The following is a 22,906-nucleotide window of genomic DNA, read 5'->3' on the forward strand; positions in this document are numbered from 1 at the left end:
CCACCACAGTTGTTTTCCGTGGTCTTCCAGGTCTTTTGGTGTTGCTGAGCTCACCGATGCGTTCCTTCTTTTTAAGAATGTTCCAAACAGTTGTTATGGCCACGCCTAATGTTTTTGCTATCTCTCTGATGGGTTTGTTGTGTTTTTTCAGCCTAATGATGGCTTGCTTCACTGATCGTGACAGCTCTTTGGATCTCATCTTGAGAGTTGACAGCAACAGATTCCAAATGCAAATAGCACACTTGAAATGAACTCTGGACCTTTTATCTGCTAATTGTAATTGGAATAATGAGGGAATAACACACACCTGGCCATGGAACAGCTGAGAAGCTGAGAACCCATTACTTTTGGGACCTTAACAAGTGGGAGGCACATATGCAAACTTGTAATTCCTACACCGGTCACCTGATTTGGATGTAAATACCCTCAAATTAAAGCTGACAGTCTGCAGTTAAAGTACACATTGTTTGTTTCATTTCAAATCCATTGTGGTGGTGTATAGAGCCAAAAATGTTAGACTTGTGTCGATGTCCCAATATTTATGGACCTGACTGTATATTGTGTTCACAGAAGCAGAAAAGATAATGTGCTTTTAAGATTCATTATATAATGTAAGGTAAGCTCAATGACACAGCAGAAACAACAGAAAAAATAGAGTTAAACTGTTGTTGCTGGGCAGGAGTCTTGACCAATCACAGACAGCCTCACACACAGCAAGAGTTTTGACCAATCACAGCCAGCCTCACACACAGCCTGTGTGGGAAATTCCCCTAGCAGGAGTTGCTAGAATCATTACACCAGAGAAGAGAAGCTGAACATTCACTCCACTAAGAGCTGTGTTTTATGGAAGCACAGAGGCTAAAATAGGTATTTAAAACAGTTATATAATGTTTCTAATGTTAATATAGTGATTAGAACTGTATACTTAACCAGTTATATGTGTGTTTACTTACAGTTCCACCAATTGCAAGCTACAAATACCATACAAACAATTGCAACCATTCAAATTCCATATTGCGATCCAAATTGCATACAACCATATCAGATCATACTCAACCAATCTGCAAATAGTTACTGCTAACTGACTATTGCAAATTGCAACCAAATTCCGCAGGTGAACTATTAGTTACATCTCAGATATATCTCTCAGAGAGATCATAAACTGCCTAAATAACAAAGTGAGAGTACAGATACTCAAGAGAGAAATATATCCACCATTTTATGTTGAATGACAAGTTTGAACAGTTGAACCACCATCTTATGCATACCTCCATTTTGTGATATCTTTTCAACACGTGTTATGTACATGGACTATCTGCTGCAGAGGCGGCAGTGTTATATATGAAGAAAAGTTGAAGTTAATAAAGAAGTTATTTCAAGCATTTGTGTGCTCTTTAAACCTACTGTTTCCATAGAACGGTGCTAGAGGAATTACAGAGTAATAGACAGTCTAGTTAGACTATATAGTCAGAGATTTCAGAATTCTTCTAAAGCCACAGCGCAAAAGGCACTTCATAGTGCTGCGCCTGCCACACCGGTTAGAATAATAAAAAGTACCAAACTTGGATAAAACATGTATATGTGTAAAAGTTCAGGGTGTATGTAGTCCATATGAACCAGGCCAAAGTGAACAGCTCACAAAATGATCCACAAATAAAAGAACAAAATTGAAAACTCAAATCAAAAAGAAAAAAACATTATCTTAATTAACACATGAATGGTATCCTGTAAATTGTAAGTGTGCAATTTCTTTTAACTGTGCACAAAACGGCCAAAAAACACTACAAACATTAAAGGGATTCTCCATGAATGATTAAAAGTAGACCAAATGGTCAAAAACCTATCTTGGTCAGAGCAGTCGGCCATGAGTTCCTACATGTACATTAAAGGGGTCAGCCAGCTTCATAAGTACAAATCTGCTGACAGATGCCCTTTAAAGGGGGTTTTAAAAAGGCTGTCATGGAGCCAACATGTGTCAGACAGAGACAAAATGATTGGGTAGAAGAGAAAATCTTGTAGTTGTTTTCCTGTTATGTATATAGTCAGTGACTCGGCACAAAAGCTTTGCATTTAGCAACATCCTTTAGGAAGCCATTTCAGACCATTTCATCCTGAAGTCATGATTAGTCACATAGAGCAATAGACTATAGAGTACAGTGAGTGTATTGCATCTACAAGGATGGATAATTAAACTCTATAAATACAATTGGGACGAAGAAAGCAAATAGTCATATTACAAGAAGGAAGGGGAGTTGGAGTAGCAAAGTCAACTAGCAGAGTTGACTAGGAAAGAGATTAGGGGAATGCAGGGATGGCCAACCTGTGGCTCTCCAGCTGTTGCAAAACTACAACTCCCAGCATTCACAGACTGCCTACAGCTATCAGCCTACAGAAGAGCATTGTGGGAGTTGTAGTTTCACAACAGCTGGAGATCCGCAGGTTGGCCATGCCTGGGGTGATGGATTCATAGAGGAGGGGGGTCGCTAGCGTAAATTTAAGTGGTATGTATCCACAAACAGACACCCCTGAGATAGGCCACTTTACACCAGTTTGATAAATGACACCCCTTATCTCTAGACTAGTGTTAGGAAAGGCATATCTTAAATTTTTAAAAGATGGGGGTTGTGCATTTGATGGCCACCTCTCACTCGTCAAATTCCCGCATTCCATTGGAAAAAGCAAAAAGTGCCATCTAATTAATCTGTAGGTTTAGGGTCCTGGTTTAGAGACATTCAAGGACATTTCATTTTTTTTTTTTAAAAAGTGCACATTAAAAAATGTTTTATAAGCCTGGATCACATTGGTATTGTGGTCTTGTATTGAACAGTGCCAATCTAGATTTTACACATATACGTAAATGCTCATAATTTCACCCAAAGAGAGAGGTATGTATCACTGACAATGCTAATCTGTTAAAAAAAAAAAAAAAAATGACATTGGTCGCACATCTATATACCATGCACTGATCTATTGCTTCTCAACATCATTTATAAACATCTCCGTTGAAGCATTAGTATATGTTTTACTAGGCCCTCTCACCATGTCAAGGTGGCCTCTTATGTATGAGTGCATGGCATGTGGATGAGTGATCCATGTCTTTCTTTCTTAACTAATTGGCATTTATCATTGACCAGTTTCTGCACCCATTCCCTGGAGGGAGGATGTCTGCTCATCAAGGGATAAAATACTTTGTGAGCAATTTCAAAGGTCTTCCCTTTTTTAAGGAGCTGTAGAGATGAGCAAATTTCCAGTTATGAAATTTGTTCGCGATTCGTTTACTGGTAAAAGGTGAATTGTGTTATGGATTCCGTTACCACGGACTTTAAAGGCATTCTGTTATTCATACCGTCATAATAGAAGTCTATGGGCTACATAACGGATCCGCCCCATTTCCGTTATTCACCTTTTACCAGTAAATGAAGCGTGAACGAATTTCAAAATATGAAATTCGCTCATCTCTAAGTAGCTGAGTGATGTTTGATGAAGTTACCTTGCCATATTATAGTCCTCCGAGAGGGAAGCAGCATAGGGTTAAAAGAGTGGTATGACAAAAAAGATGTTTCATTATACATTACTATGGGCTTATACTAGAATTAACAATTTTATGTTTGTATGTACTAGACAACTATCACACCTAGGTGAGCTTGATGACCATGCCATTTCAAAACCAGGAGCATCAATATAAGGTTGGGCACACTTCTGCGGCCAAACAGGCTCCACTTAGAAGGCTTTCTACTACTTTTGAAGTATGTATGAAGGAAATTGTGGGACTCAGCCAAAAGAGCATTTATAAATTGAGGCACTGGTTAAGGAGAAGGACTCTCAACTGGCATCCCAAAGGTGTGTGATGGGGGGAGGTAAGAGTTCTATGCAGTTTCTCCATTTACTGGAAATAAGAAGCCTAGCCGAAATACCGGAGTACAGTCTTATACCTTAAGCCTCCACCATCAAATTTTTCAGTAGGTGCTATGCATTCTGGTAGATAGCATCCAAACTCAGAATTGACCACCAGGCTGCCAAATAGTAAATATGATTCATTGCTCCCCCAAAAAATACAGTTCCAGAATCCATTGGCAGTGTACTACACTACTCCAGCTGAGGCTTGGCATTGTGCATGGTGACCTAAGGCTGGATATAGACTATCAATGTTAAACTCGTCTGTGTTTAAGCTGCAAAAAAAATGGACGATTTTTAAACCAAATGCAAACAGTTGACTTCCGTGTGCTGTCCATTTTTAGTATGCACCTATTGACTTAATGGATGAGTCTTGCACGAGAATTGGACCAAAACAGTGTATAGACCAATGGCCACTGTGGAAAACCGGACATGCAATTTGGCCCATTGACTAGTTCAGTCTGTGTGCTGTCCTTTACGAGACTGGACATGAACATTGCTTATCTGAATGAACCCTAAGGCCTCTTTCACAGCGAGCCTGACTGATTGGCTCCGGATGCGTTCAGTGAAACTCGTACCATTTTGCAAGCACGTTCAGTCAGTTTTGTCTGCGGTTGCGTTCAGTTTTTTCCGCGTGGGTACAATACGTTTTGATGCGTTTTTCACGCGCGTGATAAAAAACTGAAGGTTTACAAACAAAGTCTCTTAGCAACCATCAGTGAAAAACACATCGCACCCGCACTTGCTTGCGGATGCAATGCGTTTTTCACTCAGCCCCATTCACTTCTATAGGGTCAGGGCTGCGTCAAAAACGCTGAATATAGAACAAGCTGTCATTTTCACACAATATAGAACTGATGCGTGAAAATCATTGCTCATGTACACAGCCCCATTGAAATGAATGGGTCAGGATTCAGTGCGGGTGCTATGTGTTCATGTCACGCATTGCACCCGCGTGGAAAATCCACTCGTGTGAAAGGGGCATAAGAGCTGCTCGATCAGATACCCATTTGATGAAGCCCCTGATGCACCGTTCTTGTGCTGATGTCACTTTCAGAGGCTGTCTGGCACCCGTAGAGAGGTGATTCTTACCAGATGCTTCAGAGCTTGGCGAGTTTGCATGGTCACAAACTCACTTGTGCTAAAGGTGGCATCCTATGACAGTGCCCTATTTAAAGTCACAAGGTCTTCAGTACCCATACTACTACCCATGTTCAGCCATGGAGATTTCATGGTTGTGTCTTTATTTTATTTTGGCCCTTTATAGAAGCGCTGTCCCTCCACCTGTACAAACTAAGAGGTAGCAAGTTTACAGCAGTGATCAGCTGGGCAACATTTCTAAGAAACACGAAATATCAAAAGAGGGCAGCTTTCTTTTTTTAATTTGACAGAATGACTACACAATAATACAAAGTATTTTACTCACAATTCTATAATAAAGAAACTTTTGAAATAATGTTTCAGTATTTTATAGGAGTAATGTAGCACAATAGCTGTGGCAATGATTACCAGGATGCAAAGTCCATTCACTACTAAGAAACATTTCCACCTTCTACATAAAAGGTAATTGTACACCCAGAGATAGCCATGCAGATGCTGAACTGGAACTTGATGACTGACTAATTTATTTTTAATATGTCCTAGTTAGTTTGTAGGCAGACTTAATGCACACCAATCTGTTTCAGAGAAAAAAAAAGTTTAATAAATGTCATATAACACAATATTCATATATACATGCAAAGAAGAATATTACGGCAAAATACTGTATTCAGGAAAGTGGTGCAATAAATACGCCTCTGGGTCTACAAACCACGCTGAGAATGGTTGAAGTAAATTCCATCTATTTTGAAAAGATGAAGAATTTAGATTAATCAATGTTGCCGTGATATCACAGAATTAAAAAATTAATTACAAAGCACCCCCAGCAAAGATGAGCTCCAGCGCAGCCTGGATATCTCCCCCTGTGGCCTGTAACGCTCGCAGACTGAGTTCTTCATCTCGGATGCCCATATCTCGCAGCTGTTGCAGCTGAGGCTGCCACTGATTCTAGAAGACAAGAGAAAAATAACAATGAATCAGGAACGATAGAGTGTATTTTAAAGAACCGAGCTGCATTATTCTCTACCCCTTCTCTGAAACCTACTTAATCTGCCCTCACTATCTGGATTTGTACCTTAATTTAGAATGAGGACCTGAAAGTACAGTATCTCACAAAAGTAAGTGCACCCCTCACATTTCTGTGAATATTTTATTATATCTTTTCATGAGACAACGCCGAAGATCTGACACTTTGATACAATGTAAAGTAGTCGGTGTACAGCTTATATAACAGTATAAATTTGGTGTGCCCTCAAAATAACTCAACACACAGCCATTAATGTCTAAACCACTGGCAACAAAAGTGAGTACCCCTAAGTGAAAATGGCCAAATTGTGCCCAATTAGCCATTTTATCTCCCCGGTGTCATGCGACTAGTTAGTGTTACAAGGTCTCAGGTGTGAGTGGGGAACACGTGTGTTCAGTGTGGTTATATCGTTCTCATACTGGTTACTGGAAGTTCTACATTACACCTCATGGCAAAGAACTCTCTGAGGATCTGAAAAAAAAGAATTGTTGCTCTACATAAACATGGCCCAGGCTATAAGAAGATTGTCACCACCCTGAGATTTAGCTGCAGCACAGTGGCCAAGACCATACAGCGATTTAACAAGACAGGTTGCACTCAGAACAAGCCTCGTCATGGTCAACCATAGAAGTTGGGTGCAAGTGCTCAGTGTCATATCCACAGGTTGTCTTTTCAAAATAGACGTATCAGTGCTGCCACACATTGCTGCAGAGGTTAAAGAGGTGGGTCAGCCTGTCAGTGCTCAGACCATACACCGCACACTGCATCAAATTGGTCTGCATGGCTTTCATCCCAGAAGGAAGCCTCTTCTAAAGGTGATGCACAAGGAGGCCCGCAAAGAGTTTGCTGAAGACAAGCAGACTAAGGACATGGATTACTGGAACCATGTCCTGTGGTCTGATGAGACCAAGATAAACTTATTTGGTTCAAATGGTGTCAAGCATGTGTGGTGGCAACCAGGTGAGGAGTACAAAGACAAGTGTGTCCTGCTTACAGTTAAGCATGGTGGTGGGAGTGTTATGGTTGGGGGCTGCATGAGTGCTGCCGGCTGTGGGGAGCTACGGTTCATTGAGGGAATGCCAACATGTACTATGACACACTGAAGCAGAACATCATTCCCTCCCTTCGGAAACTGGGCCGCAGGGCATTATTCCAACATGATAACGACCTCAAAAACACACCTCCAAGACGACCACTGCCTTGCTAAAGAAACTGAGGGTAAATGTGCTGCACTGGCCATGCCTGTCTCCAGACCTAAACCCTATTATCTGTGGAGCATCCTCAAACGGAAGGTAGAGGAGCGCAAGGTCTCTAACGCCTCTTTCACACGGGCATCCCGGATTTGCTCCGGATGCGTCGCGTGTGCATTGCAGGAAACCCGCGCGAGTGCGCACTCAATTTTAGTTTTGTTCAGTTTTTTCCGCGCGAGTGAAATGAAAAAAAACTTAATGTGGTACTCAGACCCAAACTTCTTCACTGAAGTTCGGGTTTGGGTTAGGTGTTCTGTATATTTTATTATTTTCCCTTATAACATGGTTATAAAGGAAAATAATAGCATTCTTTATACAGAATGCTTACTAAAATGTTGCTTGAAAGGTTAAAAAAAATAATAATAATTAACTCACCTCATCCACTTGTTTGCTGCCGGAATCATTTTCTATCTTCATTCTGCAGGACCTGCACTGACGTCACCACGCTCACAACGTGAGGAGCGCGATTAGGCAATCAAAGGTCCTTTTGCAGGTCCTGAAAGATGAAGAAAGAAGACGATGCCGGCTGCGCGAAGAAGAGGATGAAGTAAGTTAATTTATTTTATTTTTTAACCCCTCAAGCAACATTTTTGTAAGCATTCTGTATTAAGAATGCTATTATTTTCCTTTGTAAGTTGTAACCATGTTATAAGGGAAAACAATACAGTAAATTGACTTTTATCATTTTAATAACATCATCTTCTAGCCACCATGCATGAAAATCACACCGCATCTGCACTTGCTTGCGGAAGCTCTGCAATTTTCACGCATCCCCATTCATTTCTATGGGGCCTGCGTTGCGTGAAAAATGCAGAATATAGAACATGCTGCGATTTTCACGCAACACACAAGTGATGTGTGAAAATCACCGCTCATCTGCACAGCCCCATTGAAGTGAATGGGTCCAGATTCAGTGCGTTCACCTCACGCATTGCACCCGTGTGGAATTCTCGTCCGTGTGAAAGGGGCCTAACATCCACAAGCTCCCTGATGTCGTCTTGAAGGAGTGGAAGAGGATTCCAGTGGCAACCTATGAAGCTCTAGTGAACTCCATGCCCAAGAGAGTTAAGGCAGTGCTGGAAAATAATGGTGACCACACTTTGGCCATTTTCACTTAGCGGTGTACTCACTTTTGTTGCCAGCGGTTTAGACATTAATGGCTGTGTGTTGAGTCATTTTGAGGACACACCAAATGTATGCTGTTATACAAGCCGTACACTGACTACTTTACATTGTAAAAAAGTGTCAGATCTTCAGTGTTGTCCCATGAAAAAATATGATAAAATATTTACAAAAATGTGAGGTGTGTACTCACAATTGTGAGATACTGTACCTTAAAAGTTATTTCCTGGTATAGGAATGGTATGGTATACACTCCAAGCCAGCTTTGAGTGTTTTCCAGCAGGCTGCGCCTCTCTGGCGCAGCCTGCTGTTCAATGTCAGTATATCACTGACATTAAAATGCTACGCACTATAGCGATAGAGCATTGTATTTCAAAAAGCAATCAAAATATTGTCTGTTATAGTCCCCTTGTGGGACTATTAAGTAGTAAAGAAAAAAAAAAGTTTATAAAAAAAATGCATTTTTTATCATTGAAAAATATGCTTTTAAATTTAAAAAAATTGCAAAAATAAAATCTCCCCCATATGTTTGGATATCACCGTGTCCGTAACAACCCACACTACATAAATGTCATGTAAATTTTCCCCTACAGTGAAAACCGTAAAAAATTAAAATAAAATGACAATTGCTAATTGATTCTTAGTTGCCTCCGGAAAAACCTAATAACAAGCGATCAAAAAATGTAATTTACTTCAAAATGATACTAATGAAAACTAAAAGTCGTCCCGCAAAAATCAAGCCCTCACACAACTCCATAGAAAGAAAAAGAAAAAAGTTTTGGGTCTTGGGATGCGGAGATGCAAAATGTTTTTCTTACTTAAAAAAAAAAGGAAGATCGTTTTATTGCACAAAAGTTGGAAAAAAAAAGTTTAAGAAAAAAATTAAAATTAAATATATATGTATTTGGTAATGCTGTAATTGTACTGACCCAGAGAATAAAGATATTATGATATTTATAATGAAAAATGAATGGCGTAAAATTTATAATGTAAAAACTCAGTTGCAGAATTGCTGTTTTTCACATCTCCCTCCCAGAAAAGAATTAATAAAAGTTAATCAGGAAGTTATGTGTACCCCAAAATGACGGCATTAAAAACTACAACTTGTCCCGTAAAAACAAGCACTCATACAGATACATAGATGTAAAAATAAAAAAGTTATAGCTAACGATAGGTGAAGCTGAAAAAAGGAAGAAAAAAACGCTAGATCATTAAGGCCAAAAACAGGCTGGTCAATAAGGTGTTAACATACAATATCACTAAAGTGTTAAGAATGAAGACCCCAGTTTAGTTTCAAATGTATCTCCATCCAATAGCTTTAGACACACCGCATGTAAATGTGGATGGTAATTATCGAGGTACAAAAGTTTTGTAGTGAAAAGCAAAACTACACTGACCAAAATATAAACGCAACACTTTCGGTTTTGCTCCATTTTGCATTAGCTGAACTCAAATATCTGAAACATTTTCTACATACACAAAAGACCCATTACTCTCAAATATTGTTCACAAATCTGTCTAAATCTGTGTTAGTGAGCACTTCTCCTTTGCCGAGATAATCCATCCCACCTCACAGGTGTGGCATATCAAGGTGCTGATTAGACAGCATGAATATTGCACAGGTGTGCCTTAGACTCCCCACAATAAAGGCCACTCTGAAATATGCACAGCTTTGCCTTACTGGGGGGGGGGGGGGGAAATCAGAAAAGCAGTCAGTATCTGGTCTGGCCACCATTTGCCTCACGCAGTACAACACATCTCCGTTGCATAGAGTTGATCAGGTTGTTGATCGTGGCCTGTGGAATGTTGGTCCACTCCACTCCAATAGCTGTGCGAAGTTGCAGAATATTGGCAGGAACTGGAACAAGCTGTCGTAAACGCAGATCCAGATCATCCCAAACATGCTCAATAGGTGACATGTCCGGTGACTATGCTGGCCATGCAAGAACTAAGATGTTTTCAGCTTCCAGGAATTGTGTACAGATCCTTGCAATATGGGGCTGTGCATTATCATGCTGCAGCATTAGGTGATGGTCGTGGATGAATGGCACAACAATGGGCCTCAGGATTTCGTGACGGTATCTCTGTGCATTCAAAATGCCATCCATGAAATGCACCTGTGTTCGTTGTCCATAACATAAACCTGCCCATACCATAACACCACCGCCACCATGGGCCACTCGATCCACAATGTTGACGTCAGCAAACTGCTCACCCACACGATGCCACATACGCTGTCTGCCACCTGCCCTGAACAGTAAAAACCGGGACTCATCTGTGAACAGAACGCCTCTTCAACTTGCCAGACGCCATCGAATGTGAGCATTTGCACAGTTAAGTCGGTTACGACGACGAACTGCAGTCAGGTCCAGACCCCGATGAGGATGACGAGCACGCAGATGAGCTTCCCTGAGATGGTTTCTGGCAGTTTGTGCAGAAATTCTTTGGTTATGCAAACCGATTGTTGCTGCAGCTGTCCGGGTGGCTGGTCTCAGACGATCATGGAGGTGAACATGCTGGATGTGGAGGTCCTGGGCTGGTGTGGTTACACGTGGTCTGCGGTTGTGAGGCCGGTTGGATGTACTGCCAAATTCTCTGAAACGCCTTTGGAGACGGCTTATGGTAAAGAAATAAACATTGATTGCACTGGAACAGCTCTGGTAGACATTCCTGCAGGCAGATGCCAATTGCACGCTCCCTCAAATGATGCAACATCTGTGGCATTGTGCTGTGTGATCAAACTGCACATTTCAGAGTGGTCTTTTATTGTGGGCAGTCTAAGGCACACCTGTGCAATATTCATGCAGTCTAATCAGCACCTTTATATGCCACACCTGTGATGTGGGATGGATTATCTCGGCAAAGTTCTCACTAACACAGATTTAGACCGATTTGTGAACAATAATAGTAATGGGTCTTTTGTGTATGTAGAAAATGTTTCAGATCTTTGCAAAATGAGAGCAAAACCGAAAGTGTTGCGTTTATATTTTTAGTCAGTGTAGTTCGGGTCAGGGAGGAGAGAAATAAATTTGGCCTTGGAGAATTAATGCACATTTTGGGTAAAATACATTAACATATGATACTAGAGCACCTGGTGCATTTATTTCCCCAATTCACTATATGTATGTATTTATTATAATATTTTTTACTCTGTGGGGCTCAGGTTAGCAGGGGGACAGTCGGGAACACATAACAGTGCTCTAATAGTAACCAATGTTACTAGTGATCTGTATATTGAGATATGCAGAGAAGATGCATCTGTATCCCTCTGAGCCCCCTCTGTGCAGGAAATCCCTGTGACATCAGTAGCATCTTCTGCATTAGGAAATACAGTGATGTTTTCAGGCTTTTAGTCAAAGGGAACCAATTACTTCTGTCCTCAACCACAGTGCAGCATCACTGGTGACGGTGACAGCCCGATCCTGGTGATGGCACTACATGCAGGAGAGTGCAGTGTCAGCAAACACAGCATGTCAACTAATGGAGTTCTGGCACAGGAACCATGCCATTAGCCCATTAATTTGCATGGGGTTTGGCGGGGTTAATGTTACATGACGTATAACTCACCTGTTGTGTTGTTTGGCTGGAAGCTTGTAGTGCATGTTGCAAAGCTTGGCTGAACAAGTCATTGGTGATGGGTGTTCCTGACTGAACGCTAGAGGACATGGGGGATGTTCCTGAAGAATGACCCTACAGAATATATAACCAATACATTTACATTTCCTTAGTAAGCCAACATGCAGAAATATTTCATTCCAATCAGAATAAACCCAAGCCAAGGCATAATCTACAGTATATCAGAGGTTTAAAGAGGTGTTCTGACCTGTGTTCCAGGTGTTGGGGTGTGAGAGCTGCTCTCTGGGGTACTTGCAAGAGCCAGAGCCGTAGCCAGTTCACTCTGAGTGATAGGACGAGGACCTGAAGCTCCAGTATAGCCAAGAGAAGCAGGACGGGGACCAGATGTGTTACTAGAGGATCCTGAGCGAGAGCTCTTGTGAATGAAAGAGAACATTGTTTTAACAATGAAGATTTGTCTTGGAAATGTTATTCATTTTGTACATATACTCCAGTACCGTCTCACCTGTGGATACTCATCCTCTTCATCTGACAGTCCATCAAATAGGAACCCACCTGACAGAAGGCACACAACTGTCAGCAGAAAAAGTCAACGGAACACAAAACGCAACACAAGGGCGGCACGGTTACAGATTATTCTTTGTATAAAATTATACAATTTCCCATTATTCTTTCTGTATCCATTTTTCATGTTTATTAAGACCTCTGCTTGCTTCCATTTAATTGAAACCTTCATTGTTTACTTCAAGAATACCTGGTCAGGTGAAGATCGCAAAGCAGTCTTGGTCAGGTCGAGTGAAGATCGCACCCGTCTCATTACAGTTACAATGCAGTTATCAGAGATAGGAATTGCAACAAGTCCAATGCCTGTGTGCCCATCATAGGATGAAGACAGACTGCAAGCAGAGATCTTGAAAACTGTGAGGATTTCATGCAGAAAGTACACCGGAAAATTGTCTAACTTTTCATCATACAAAAAATGCCCTTTATTTTACGATAAGGTAATTAGTGACGAACGCAGAGACAGAGCGCAAATACACCGAGAGGCAAACCAAATAATCAGGCCCCACTATAATGATGTTCTAACCTGGCATATGTAGGGTTGCAGGAGGAACTGTGTGAGCAGCGCCATCTGTTGGAGGGAGCGAAGAACTTCCAGTCACTGAATGCAGGATTAGTATTATAGCATTTACTAGGGCGGGGTGGGAAGACACTAGCCTGGAAGAATTCAGAGGAAATTGGGATTTTAAAACAAACCTTAGACATGAGCAGAAGTCACAAAACTTCCAGATAACTGAAGCTTATATTACACTAAGGGTCCATTCACACGTCCATAAGTGTTCTGCGGATCCGCAAAACACAGACACTGGCAATGTGCATTGTGCAATTTGCGTACCGCACATCGCCGGCACTATAATAGAAAATGCCTAATCTTGTCCGCAATTGCGGACAAGAATAGGACATGTTCTATTTTTTTGCGGAAACGGAAGCGCAAATGCGGATGCGGACAAAACATTCCGGCCCCAGTGAAAATGAATGTGTCTGCACCCGTTCCACAAAATTGCGGAACGGATGTGGATCCATTTTGCGGACGTGTGAATGGACCCTTACAGATTTTGCAGGCGATTGTCGGGAGGGAAGCCATTACATGCAGCGATCTCCTCCTCAGTATGGAAAGGAGTGATCGCTAATGCCATCGCTCGTCCCCATACTGAATCATTGTTTGCCGGCAGCAGATCGTGGTTACACAGCATGATAAACTTGCTAAAAGATCCCAAATAATTTTTAAACCTACTAAAAGATCCCAATTACCCGATGAACGAGTGTTTGTAATTGGCAGTAGTCTGTTCATTCAGCGCAGGCGCTCTGAGATGAGGAGGCTCGTCTCCCCAGAACTCCCTCAGTGCGCCTGCGCCGATGACATCACCGAAATAGAAGACGTCATCGGCGCAGGCGCACTGAGGGAGTTCTGAGGAGACGAGCCTCCTCATCTCAGAGCGCCTGCGCCGAATGAACAGAGGCGCGCGATTTTTAAAATGCTGACAGGGCCGGCCGGAGGAGGAGATCACGGCTGGCCCTGTCAATCAACACGACGAGGGGGCGGTTTTTTGCGGCGGCTACCAGCAAGTAGACGCCCTACTTGCTGGTAGAGACCTGATTTACATATTATAAAACTTGGTTTTTAAAAGAAACGGCTGAATGAAAGCAAGTAACACCATTATATTTTCATATATCGCACTATAAGGAATGTAACTAGCCCAAAAAAAAAAATATGACTTTAGTGGGGTGACAGAAGCCCTTTAAGTCAAACCTTACAGATGCCTTGGAAACTGTACTTCCAGAACTGCAACCTCAATAGAAATCAAAAAGAGAAAGGAAGCAAACCCTAGTTCTATATAATAATGTAGTGGGTTGTCCTGGATTTAAATAAAAGACCCCATTATCTGGTTAATCCCCTGCCTCTTTGGTGGTCCCAGGGTTCATGAATGTGGCCACTGCAGCCAATGGCATGCCCCAAGCAGAAATTCTAGCACACACGACACGTGCCTGCTGAGGCCAGTGACTGGCTGCAGCAATCATGTGAATGTATGTTATGTCATCACTGTAGAGGGACTGAACAGTTGATTATTGCTTTTTTATATTTTTTTCTTTGCATTTTTTTTCTTTCTCGGACAACTCTTTTAATAATGACACAAACAAATACACTTTACATATAGCGTTGTTGGATCATAGATAAGAAGCATTAGCGGCTGTGAACAAGCTGCTTTTCGCTGATACACTCAGCTGCTATTACTGCTCTCATTATTAATACGACGGTGGATGCTGCAATCATTATATAATGAGATTCAATCTGGAGAGAGGAGAACATTCAATTCAAATTAATTTTTGCCAACAAAATATACATTAAGCTGATAATACTGCAGGCTACTGGCAATAATGGTAGAAGGGAGCTTCTGAGGCCCTGCACAACATCCAATATTACATTATATAGATTTTATGTTCAGCGTGTGCAATGCTTCACGGATGATGGATATTAACACTTACGTGTCCAGCATGCTGGGATCAGTGAAGACTGTGAACAGGTCTTTATCCTGCAGAACTCCTGTGAAGACAGGTCATCAGTGGATTTTTGTACTGTACAAATTCATAGTATAATATACGGCTACGTACATCCAAGCCACAGATCCCCAGCCAAATCTTATCATGTCCCCTGAGTAAATGGCCCGCTATCAGAGCGTCTGTCCTAAAGACCAAGCAATGACTTTTACACTCACCCATGGCTACGGGATCAGAGCTAAGGCCAGGGGTTGCCACAACGATCTGCTCCAAGGACTCTCGACTGCCAAGAAGCTTGAACACCTGGGTGACAATGACAAGGCTTAGTGCTCCCAGTTACTAATGTCAAATGGAAATACAACTTCATGCAGCAGATACGGTCAAAATTCACAGAATCTGCCTTCAATCTAACATCTATGAGACTATGCAGTCAGGGAAACCCAGGATCCAAGAGGTTGGATTTTTAGCCGTCAGTTCCCACATTTCATATCTATCAGATGCTTATGTTTCCTCTAAGTTGATGCCCTGCTGACATTTTAAACTGGAAGTTCTTACTTACAATAGCAAACATGTTTGAATTCCTTAAAGCGGTGGTCTCACTTCAGCAAATTACATTTATAATGTAGATCAGGGATCAGCAACCTTCGGCACTACAACTCCCAACATGCATACTTACTCGGCTGTATTTGTAACTCCCACAGAAGTGAACGGAGAATTCAGAGAGTTGTAGTTTCAGAACAGCTGTAGTGCCGGAGGTTGCTGATCCCTGATGTAAACAAAATTAAAGGGGCTTTTAATATCCATGACCTATCTTCAGGATAGGTCATCAATATCAGATCGCCGGGTGTCGGACCCCCGCCGGCGAGAAGGTAAACAGTGAAGAGGAGGCAGCGCTGGCACGGCGCACGTCTCCTCTTCAAACAGCTGATCGGCAGGGGTGCCGGACCCCGCCCAGATCTTATATTGAAATGGTGCGAGTTTTCCTGAACGCACTCTGAATGCATCCGGCCCATTCGTGTGAAAGGGGCCTTAGGCAGATTTGTAAAGGGAGACCTACTTAGGCTACTTTTACATCAGTGTTTTTGATGCATCTGTCTTCGATCCGCAAAAACGATTCCGTCAAGATAATACAACCGTGAAGACAAGATCGGCACTCACCAGTGAGTGCCTTTCTTCTCTTCACATTTGTTCCGGGGACGCTGACACGTGGAAACACGGAGTGCTGACTGTCTTCTTTTGGAAGAGAATACAACTGTCTGCATCCGTTATAAAATGGATCCTGTTGTATTATCTCTAAAATAGCCATGACAGATCCCTCTCTAAAACCATTGTAAGTCAATGGGGGACGGATCCGTTTTCTATTGTGTCAGAGAAAACGGATCTGTCACCATTGACTTACATTGTGAGTCATGACGGATCCATCTTGTTCCGCATCCAAGGACGCACTCAAAAACGCTGCTTCCAATGCTTTTGTGTGCGTTATGGGAACACAATGAAACGGAACGGAATGCATTCTGGTGCACTCCGTTCCCTTGAGTTCAGTTTTGTCCCCAATGATAATGAATGGGGACAAAACGAAAGTGTCCCCCCCCACTGAGATCCTATGAAGGATCTCAATAGCGGAAAGGGAAAGCGCAGATGTGAAAGTAGCCTTACCTGCTTCCTAGTGTTTGCTCCCCACTCCTTCTCTGCTCGGCTCCCAGGATGTAAACTTCCTATTTCACGCTGCTACAGCCAATCACTGGCCACAGCTGTGACTTGCTTCTATTGTGTCGTGTCAAATGGTCACGTGATGCAAAGGGAGCAGGTCACCACAGTGGCCATTGATTGGCTGCAGCAGCGTCATAACGGAAGTTGACATCCTGGGATTACAGTGGAGCAGCTGGGGACAGAAGAAGTGGTGAGCCAGCACCGCGGAGCAGATAAGTAGGCCACCCATCGCAGGTCTGTCCACAAACCCTTTAATAAAACCCCCAAAATACTTGATACTTACTGCATCACGGTAGGTAGAACTAGTATGCAGAGCTGTATGCAGAGCACGGAACTCACGGCTAGCAGCAATTTTATCTACAGGTTCTAAGACGAAAAAACAAAATATAAGAATTTTTTTCTAACCACAGGACACATATGAGTTTGTAATGGCTTAGCTACTGACATGACATCTGACCCCTCCACATACTGCACTTGTCACATCGGACGCAGCATATGCTGCACAGAGCACAAGCACAAAAAGGAAGCACCCGGGACCCTCGCCCAGAGGGCAGAGCTGAGGTTGGACGGGAGAATTGAAATATATTAGCATGTTTGTTTGTTTTTTGTTACATTTAGGCTACATGCACACGACCGTATGTGTTTTGCGGTCCGCAAAAAAAGGGATGACATCCACATGCTATCCGTTTTAGCTTTTTTTTGCGGATCCATTGTAACAATGTCTAAAACGGACAAGACTAAGACATGTTCTATTTTTTTTGCGGGGCGTCCAGTCTGCATTTTTTGCGGAACCATTGAAATGAATGGCTCTGCATCCTATCCGCAAAAAAACAACAAAAAAAAAACGGAATGGACACGGAAACAAAATACGTTCATGTGCATGTAGCCTTTAGCAGATTTTTAACAGAAAAAAAAATCTAAAAAAAAATAAAATAAAAAATTTGCATTTAAAATCTAATGCAGCTGCAGGATTCAGCCTTGCTTCAACCACTACATGTGGCCTCTCCCTTAGAGATCACGTGCGTTTGTGCTCCATTATCTGAATGAAAACCTATAGGATGACATACATCCTGTTCACGGCAGGCTCTATAGAAAACAAAAGTGCTTGAACACGGGCCATATCCATCCCACCCACACCTTCCCTCTTACATTCAGCCTTTCATCATGATCAAAAATGCACAGATACATCGTGGTGATCAAGAAAAACAACGCTTGCTGTTGTGCACATTCTCAATGATGTCCTGCAAAGTGGTGGAGAGTCCACAAGAAGGAGAATAGGACAAAATACCGCCACATGCCCAATCCATCCACATGTACAATAACTTCAAAGTTGCAGCGATTAGTAATGCAATGACTTACCAGGTCGAGGTGGGGGCTCCGGCCAGGCTCTCCGCAGAATATGGACAGTGCTTCCTGACTGTACTCCGTAAAATTCCAGGGTCTGATCATCTCTGAGACGTCGACCACAGTGGACAAGGTCTGTACAGAAACATAAAGAAGACATAAGATCCGTCCTTTAACCCCCACCTCACGTGACAATAAATGCTCACCTATCAGCTCTGGGTCTGGTAGTGACTCTGGCAACGTGGCAGTGATCAGCTGTTTGACCACGGACACTCGGTGACCACAAGAAGAATCCCCATCACCAGTGGAATGAACCGGGAGGTGGACAATGGATTTAGGAGAGAGAGGCTGATCCGCCAGCTGGACGCATATATGGAGCTCAGACATGACAGAGTGTAAATTCTGAATTGGAGGAGGATGGGAAAAAGAAGGGCGATAACAAAAAAGAAAAAGTCACTGAGGCAGAGATGGAAATAGAATAAAAGTCCATTAATTCAGCACCAGATGGGTCAGAACTAGTGACAATTTAGTCTGCAACATAAAGAGTCCCTTGTTGGATTATCAAGTAAAATATACATTATTGATCTAGTAATAACTACTTTATATACATAGTAATTACGAGGACCTAATTAAGGTGTCATCATGGGAATGTAGGCGCTAGGCCTTCAAGATCCACAGTAGTGGTATAGTCCTACAACCCCCAGCCCAAAAAGTTGGGACGCTGTGTAAGGCCGAACGTACACGACCGTGGAACACGTGAGCGGTCCGTGGTATCCCGGCCTGGCATTCTACTGACAGCAGGAGCGCAAGGCCTGATTGGTTACTATAACGCCGTGCACTTCGTGCCGCCACTGCACTACAGTAGTACACTCATATAGATCATACGAGTGTATTACTGTACTGCAGCGGCGGCACAAAGCGCACGGCGTCATAGCAACCAATAACGCCGTGCGCTCACACTCTCAGCAGGATGCCAGGCCGGGATACCACGGATCGTTCACGGTCATGTGCATTCGGCCTAAAATGTGAATAAATGTACATAAAAACAGAATGCCATGACTTACAAATCTCATAGACCACATATTAGATGTTGACATTTTATCATTTAATAAAAATAATAAAAACTAATTTAGAGCTTGATGGCAGCAACGCATTCTGTTTTTATTCACTTTTTTTTTTTTACATTTTATTGTATTACCATGACGGAAGCGTTTTTGCGAATCTATGACTGATCCATCAAAAACGCTAGTGTGAAAGTAGCCTTATTGGATTTTTACCATATACAATTTATGACCACTGGCATAAAAAGGAGCTGGCGTTTCGTGCAGTTACGGTCACCCTATCCATGCCATATATAAGAAGAGTAAACCTGGAGTGTATGGGTCCTGGGTAGTGTTGAGCGAACTTGTGTCTTAAGTTCTGCGTCCAAAGTTTGGGTTATCGGAGAATCCCGTTATGGATTCCGCTACCACGGACCATAAAGTAATTAGGAATCCATAAAGGGATTCTTCGATAACACGAACCCGAACTTTGGACCATTCATGGAAGCTAAGGAGGGCAGAGCTGCATTTTGGGGCCTGGGGGGCTTTTTTAAAGGGCTGTTCTCTTGTGTTAGGGTTTCTGGGGTGGTAGGCATGGGTTGTGCAGTTCATTTGGGGGTTGGCAAGATTCTCAGGGGTACTCTCTGGCGTGTTATGTGACGCACCGCTTTTCTATGGCCCTGTCACATAACCCAGTCCTTTAAGGGGTTTTCCAGGCTTTTATTATTGTCACCTCTTGTCTCTCTTCCTGCTGGCTGACTGGAGGGGGTGCTGGGTGTCGGGCCCCTGCTGGTCTGATATGGATGACCTATCCTGAGGATAGGTCATCAGTAGTAAAAAGCCTGAACAGCCCCTTTAAAGGGGTTACCCAGGATTTGAAAGCCAACTTCCACTTAAGTGAATGGGGCTGATGGACGGGTGTGGGGGCTGTTTTTGGAAGAAAGCACCCCTTTAGTATGTCGCCTGTATTGTCACTGAGGTTTTATGAGCTGCTTCTAGCTGAATGCCACTAGGCTTACACATGACTCCCTGTACGGTACACCACTGCAGGGCAGCGATGGCATGACGAGGCGACATACAGAGCCCTGCACACACAACATACCTGCCGAGGTCCCTTTTGTTTACAATCCACTCGGAAATGACTACGTCTAACGTAAGGTAAAGCCTAGAATGTATTGGCTTCTTTGAGGGCATGACGTCATGAGATCATGTGACCGCTTCGTCCCGCCCCTTACAGACTGTGCCAGATGCAGGAAAAGAGCTGTAAGGAGAGTGCAGAGCAGGGAGAGTGCAGGCACTTATGCTGTGGTCAGTGATTTCTGGTGAGGGGGCTGTACTTTTATGTAGTTTGTAGTGAAATATATAAGGGCTGTGGGAGCTGCACAGTTACATTGCTCACCCCTCATCCCCTTACAAGGTATATTAACTCCTTGAGGCGGTTTTGCCTCCTTAGTACCCCCTCCACACGGCGGTTTTGCCTCCTTAGTACCCCCTCCACAAGGCGGCTTTGCCTCCTTAGTACCCCCTCCACAAGGCGGCTTTGCCTCCTTAGTACCCCCTCCACAAGGCGGCTTTGCCTCCTTAGTACCCCCTCCACAAGGCGGCTTTGCCTCCTTAGTACCCCCTCCACAAGGCGGCTTTGCCTCCTTAGTACCCCCTCCACAAGGCGGCTTTGCCTCCTTAGTACCCCCTCCACAAGGCGGCTTTGCCTCCTTAGTACCCCCTCCACAAGGCGGCTTTGCCTCCTTAGTACCCCCTCCACACGGCGGCTTTGCCTCCTTAGTACCCCCTCCACACGGCGGCTTTGCCTCCTTAGTACCCCCTCCACACGGCGGCTTTGCCTCCTTAGTACCCCCTCCACACGGCGGCTTTGCCTCCTTAGTACCCCCTCCACACGGCGGCTTTGCCTCCTTAGTACCCCCTCCACACGGCGGCTTTGCCTCCTTAGTACCCCCTCCACACGGCGGCTTTGCCTCCTTAGTACCCCCTCCACACGGCGGCTTTGCCTCCTTAGTACCCCCTCCACACGGCGGCTTTGCCTCCTTAGTACCCCCTCCACACGGCGGCTTTGCCTCCTTAGTACCCCCTCCACACGGCGGCTTTGCCTCCTTAGTACCCCCTCCACAAGGCGGCTTTGCCTCCTTAGTACCCCCTCCACAAGGCGGCTTTGCCTCCTTAGTACCCCCTCCACAAGGCGGCTTTGCCTCCTTAGTACCCCCTCCACAAGGCGGCTTGCCTCCTTAGTACCCCCTCCACAAGGCGGCTTTGCCTCCTTAGTACCCCCTCCACAAGGCGGCTTTGCCTCCTTAGTACCCCCTCCACAAGGCGGCTTTGCCTCCTTAGTACCCCCTCCACAAGGCGGCTTTGCCTCCTTAGTACCCCCTCCACAAGGCGGCTTTGCCTCCTTAGTACCCCCTCCACAAGGCGGCTTTGCCTCCTTAGTACCCCCTCCACAAGGCGGCTTTGCCTCCTTAGTACCCCCTCCACAAGGCGGCTTTGCCTCCTTAGTACCCCCTCCACAAGGCGGCTTTGCCTCCTTAGTACCCCCTCCACAAGGCGGCTTTGCCTCCTTAGTACCCCCTCCACAAGGCGGCTTTGCCTCCTTAGTACCCCCTCCACAAGGCGGCTTTGCCTCCTTAGTACCCCCTCCACAAGGCGGCTTTGCCTCCTTAGTACCCCCTCCACAAGGCGGCTTTGCCTCCTTAGTACCCCCTCCACAAGGCGGCTTTGCCTCCTTAGTACCCCCTCCACAAGGCGGCTTTGCCTCCTTAGTACCCCCTCCACAAGGCGGCTTTGCCTCCTTAGTACCCCCTCCACAAGGCGGCTTTGCCTCCTTAGTACCCCCTCCACAAGGCGGCTTTGCCTCCTTAGTACCCCCTCCACAAGGCGGCTTTGCCTCCTTAGTACCCCCTCCACAAGGCGGCTTTGCCTCCTTAGTACCCCCTCCACAAGGCGGCTTTGCCTCCTTAGTACCCCCTCCACAAGGCGGCTTTGCCTCCTTAGTACCCCCTCCACAAGGCGGCTTTGCCTCCTTAGTACCCCCTCCACAAGGCGGCTTTGCCTCCTTAGTACCCCCTCCACAAGGCGGCTTTGCCTCCTTAGTACCCCCTCCACAAGGCGGCTTTGCCTCCTTAGTACCCCCTCCACAAGGCGGCTTTGCCTCCTTAGTACCCCCTCCACAAGGCGGCTTTGCCTCCTTAGTACCCCCTCCACAAGGCGGCTTTGCCTCCTTAGTACCCCCTCCACAAGGCGGCTTTGCCTCCTTAGTACCCCCTCCACAAGGCGGCTCTGCCTCCTTAGTACCCCCTCCACAAGGCGGCTTTGCCTCCTTAGTACCCCCTCCACAAGGCGGTTTTGCCTCCTTAGTACCCCCTCCACAAGGCGGTTTTGCTTCCTTAGTACCCCTGCCACATGGCAGTTTTGCCTCCTCTGTGGCCCCAAATCCCAACATTCCACTAGATGGCGTGGGCCAATGACATCACGTACTTGTATCTGAACTTACCGCTAGGCACTACTTTGCTGTGTTTCTTACCGCTAGGCACTACGTGTGTTTCTAACCAATGCGGAACGTTGTATATGGTGCTGTCTAGAAGAGGTGAAATAGATTGAGTCTCTGTAAATGGCGACCGTGTTATTCAGCGGATGATTCACCAGGCGCACTGACAAATGGCTCATTTGAATGTATGATTAAATTATGAATATACTTTAGCGCTTCATTCCTAAATAATCAGGAGTCGGGCAGCTGCACGTTGTAGACATTCATCCTGCACTAGGCCATCATCCAGCTT

General features: G+C 44.3%; 1 protein-coding gene across 1 annotated transcript; it reads right to left on the reverse strand.

Annotated features, from left to right (window-relative positions):
- Nucleotides 1-5,573: 5,573 nt before the first annotated feature.
- UBL7 (ubiquitin like 7) lies at nucleotides 5,574-20,337 on the reverse strand. Its single transcript, XM_044279845.1, has 11 exons — nucleotides 20,221-20,337; nucleotides 18,285-18,480; nucleotides 18,094-18,213; nucleotides 17,018-17,100; nucleotides 15,243-15,327; nucleotides 15,013-15,070; nucleotides 13,055-13,185; nucleotides 12,473-12,522; nucleotides 12,215-12,382; nucleotides 11,959-12,081; nucleotides 5,574-5,940 (listed from the first exon to the last, which is right to left on the reverse strand). Exons 2-11 carry the CDS (start codon nucleotides 18,463-18,465, stop codon nucleotides 5,803-5,805), a joined length of 1,137 nt encoding a protein of 378 aa, XP_044135780.1. The 5' UTR covers nucleotides 18,466-18,480; nucleotides 20,221-20,337; the 3' UTR covers nucleotides 5,574-5,802.
- Between the last annotated feature and the right edge of the window lie 2,569 nt (nucleotides 20,338-22,906).

This window comes from Bufo gargarizans, chromosome 2, assembly GCF_014858855.1.
Source record: "Bufo gargarizans isolate SCDJY-AF-19 chromosome 2, ASM1485885v1, whole genome shotgun sequence".
NCBI classification, from domain to species: domain Eukaryota; kingdom Metazoa; phylum Chordata; class Amphibia; order Anura; family Bufonidae; genus Bufo; species Bufo gargarizans.

Coding starts and splice junctions, on each gene's coding strand:
- UBL7 (XM_044279845.1), bottom strand. CDS start 18,465: ATGTCTGAGCTCCATATATGCGTCCAGCTGGCGGATCAGCCTCTCTCT. Junction 17,101..18,093: donor GGAGCCCCCACCTCGACCTG/GTAAGTCATTGC, acceptor TTTTCGTCTTAG/AACCTGTAGATAAAATTGCT. Junction 15,071..15,242: donor CTCTGATCCCGTAGCCATGG/GTGAGTGTAAAA, acceptor CTGTCTTCACAG/GAGTTCTGCAGGATAAAGAC.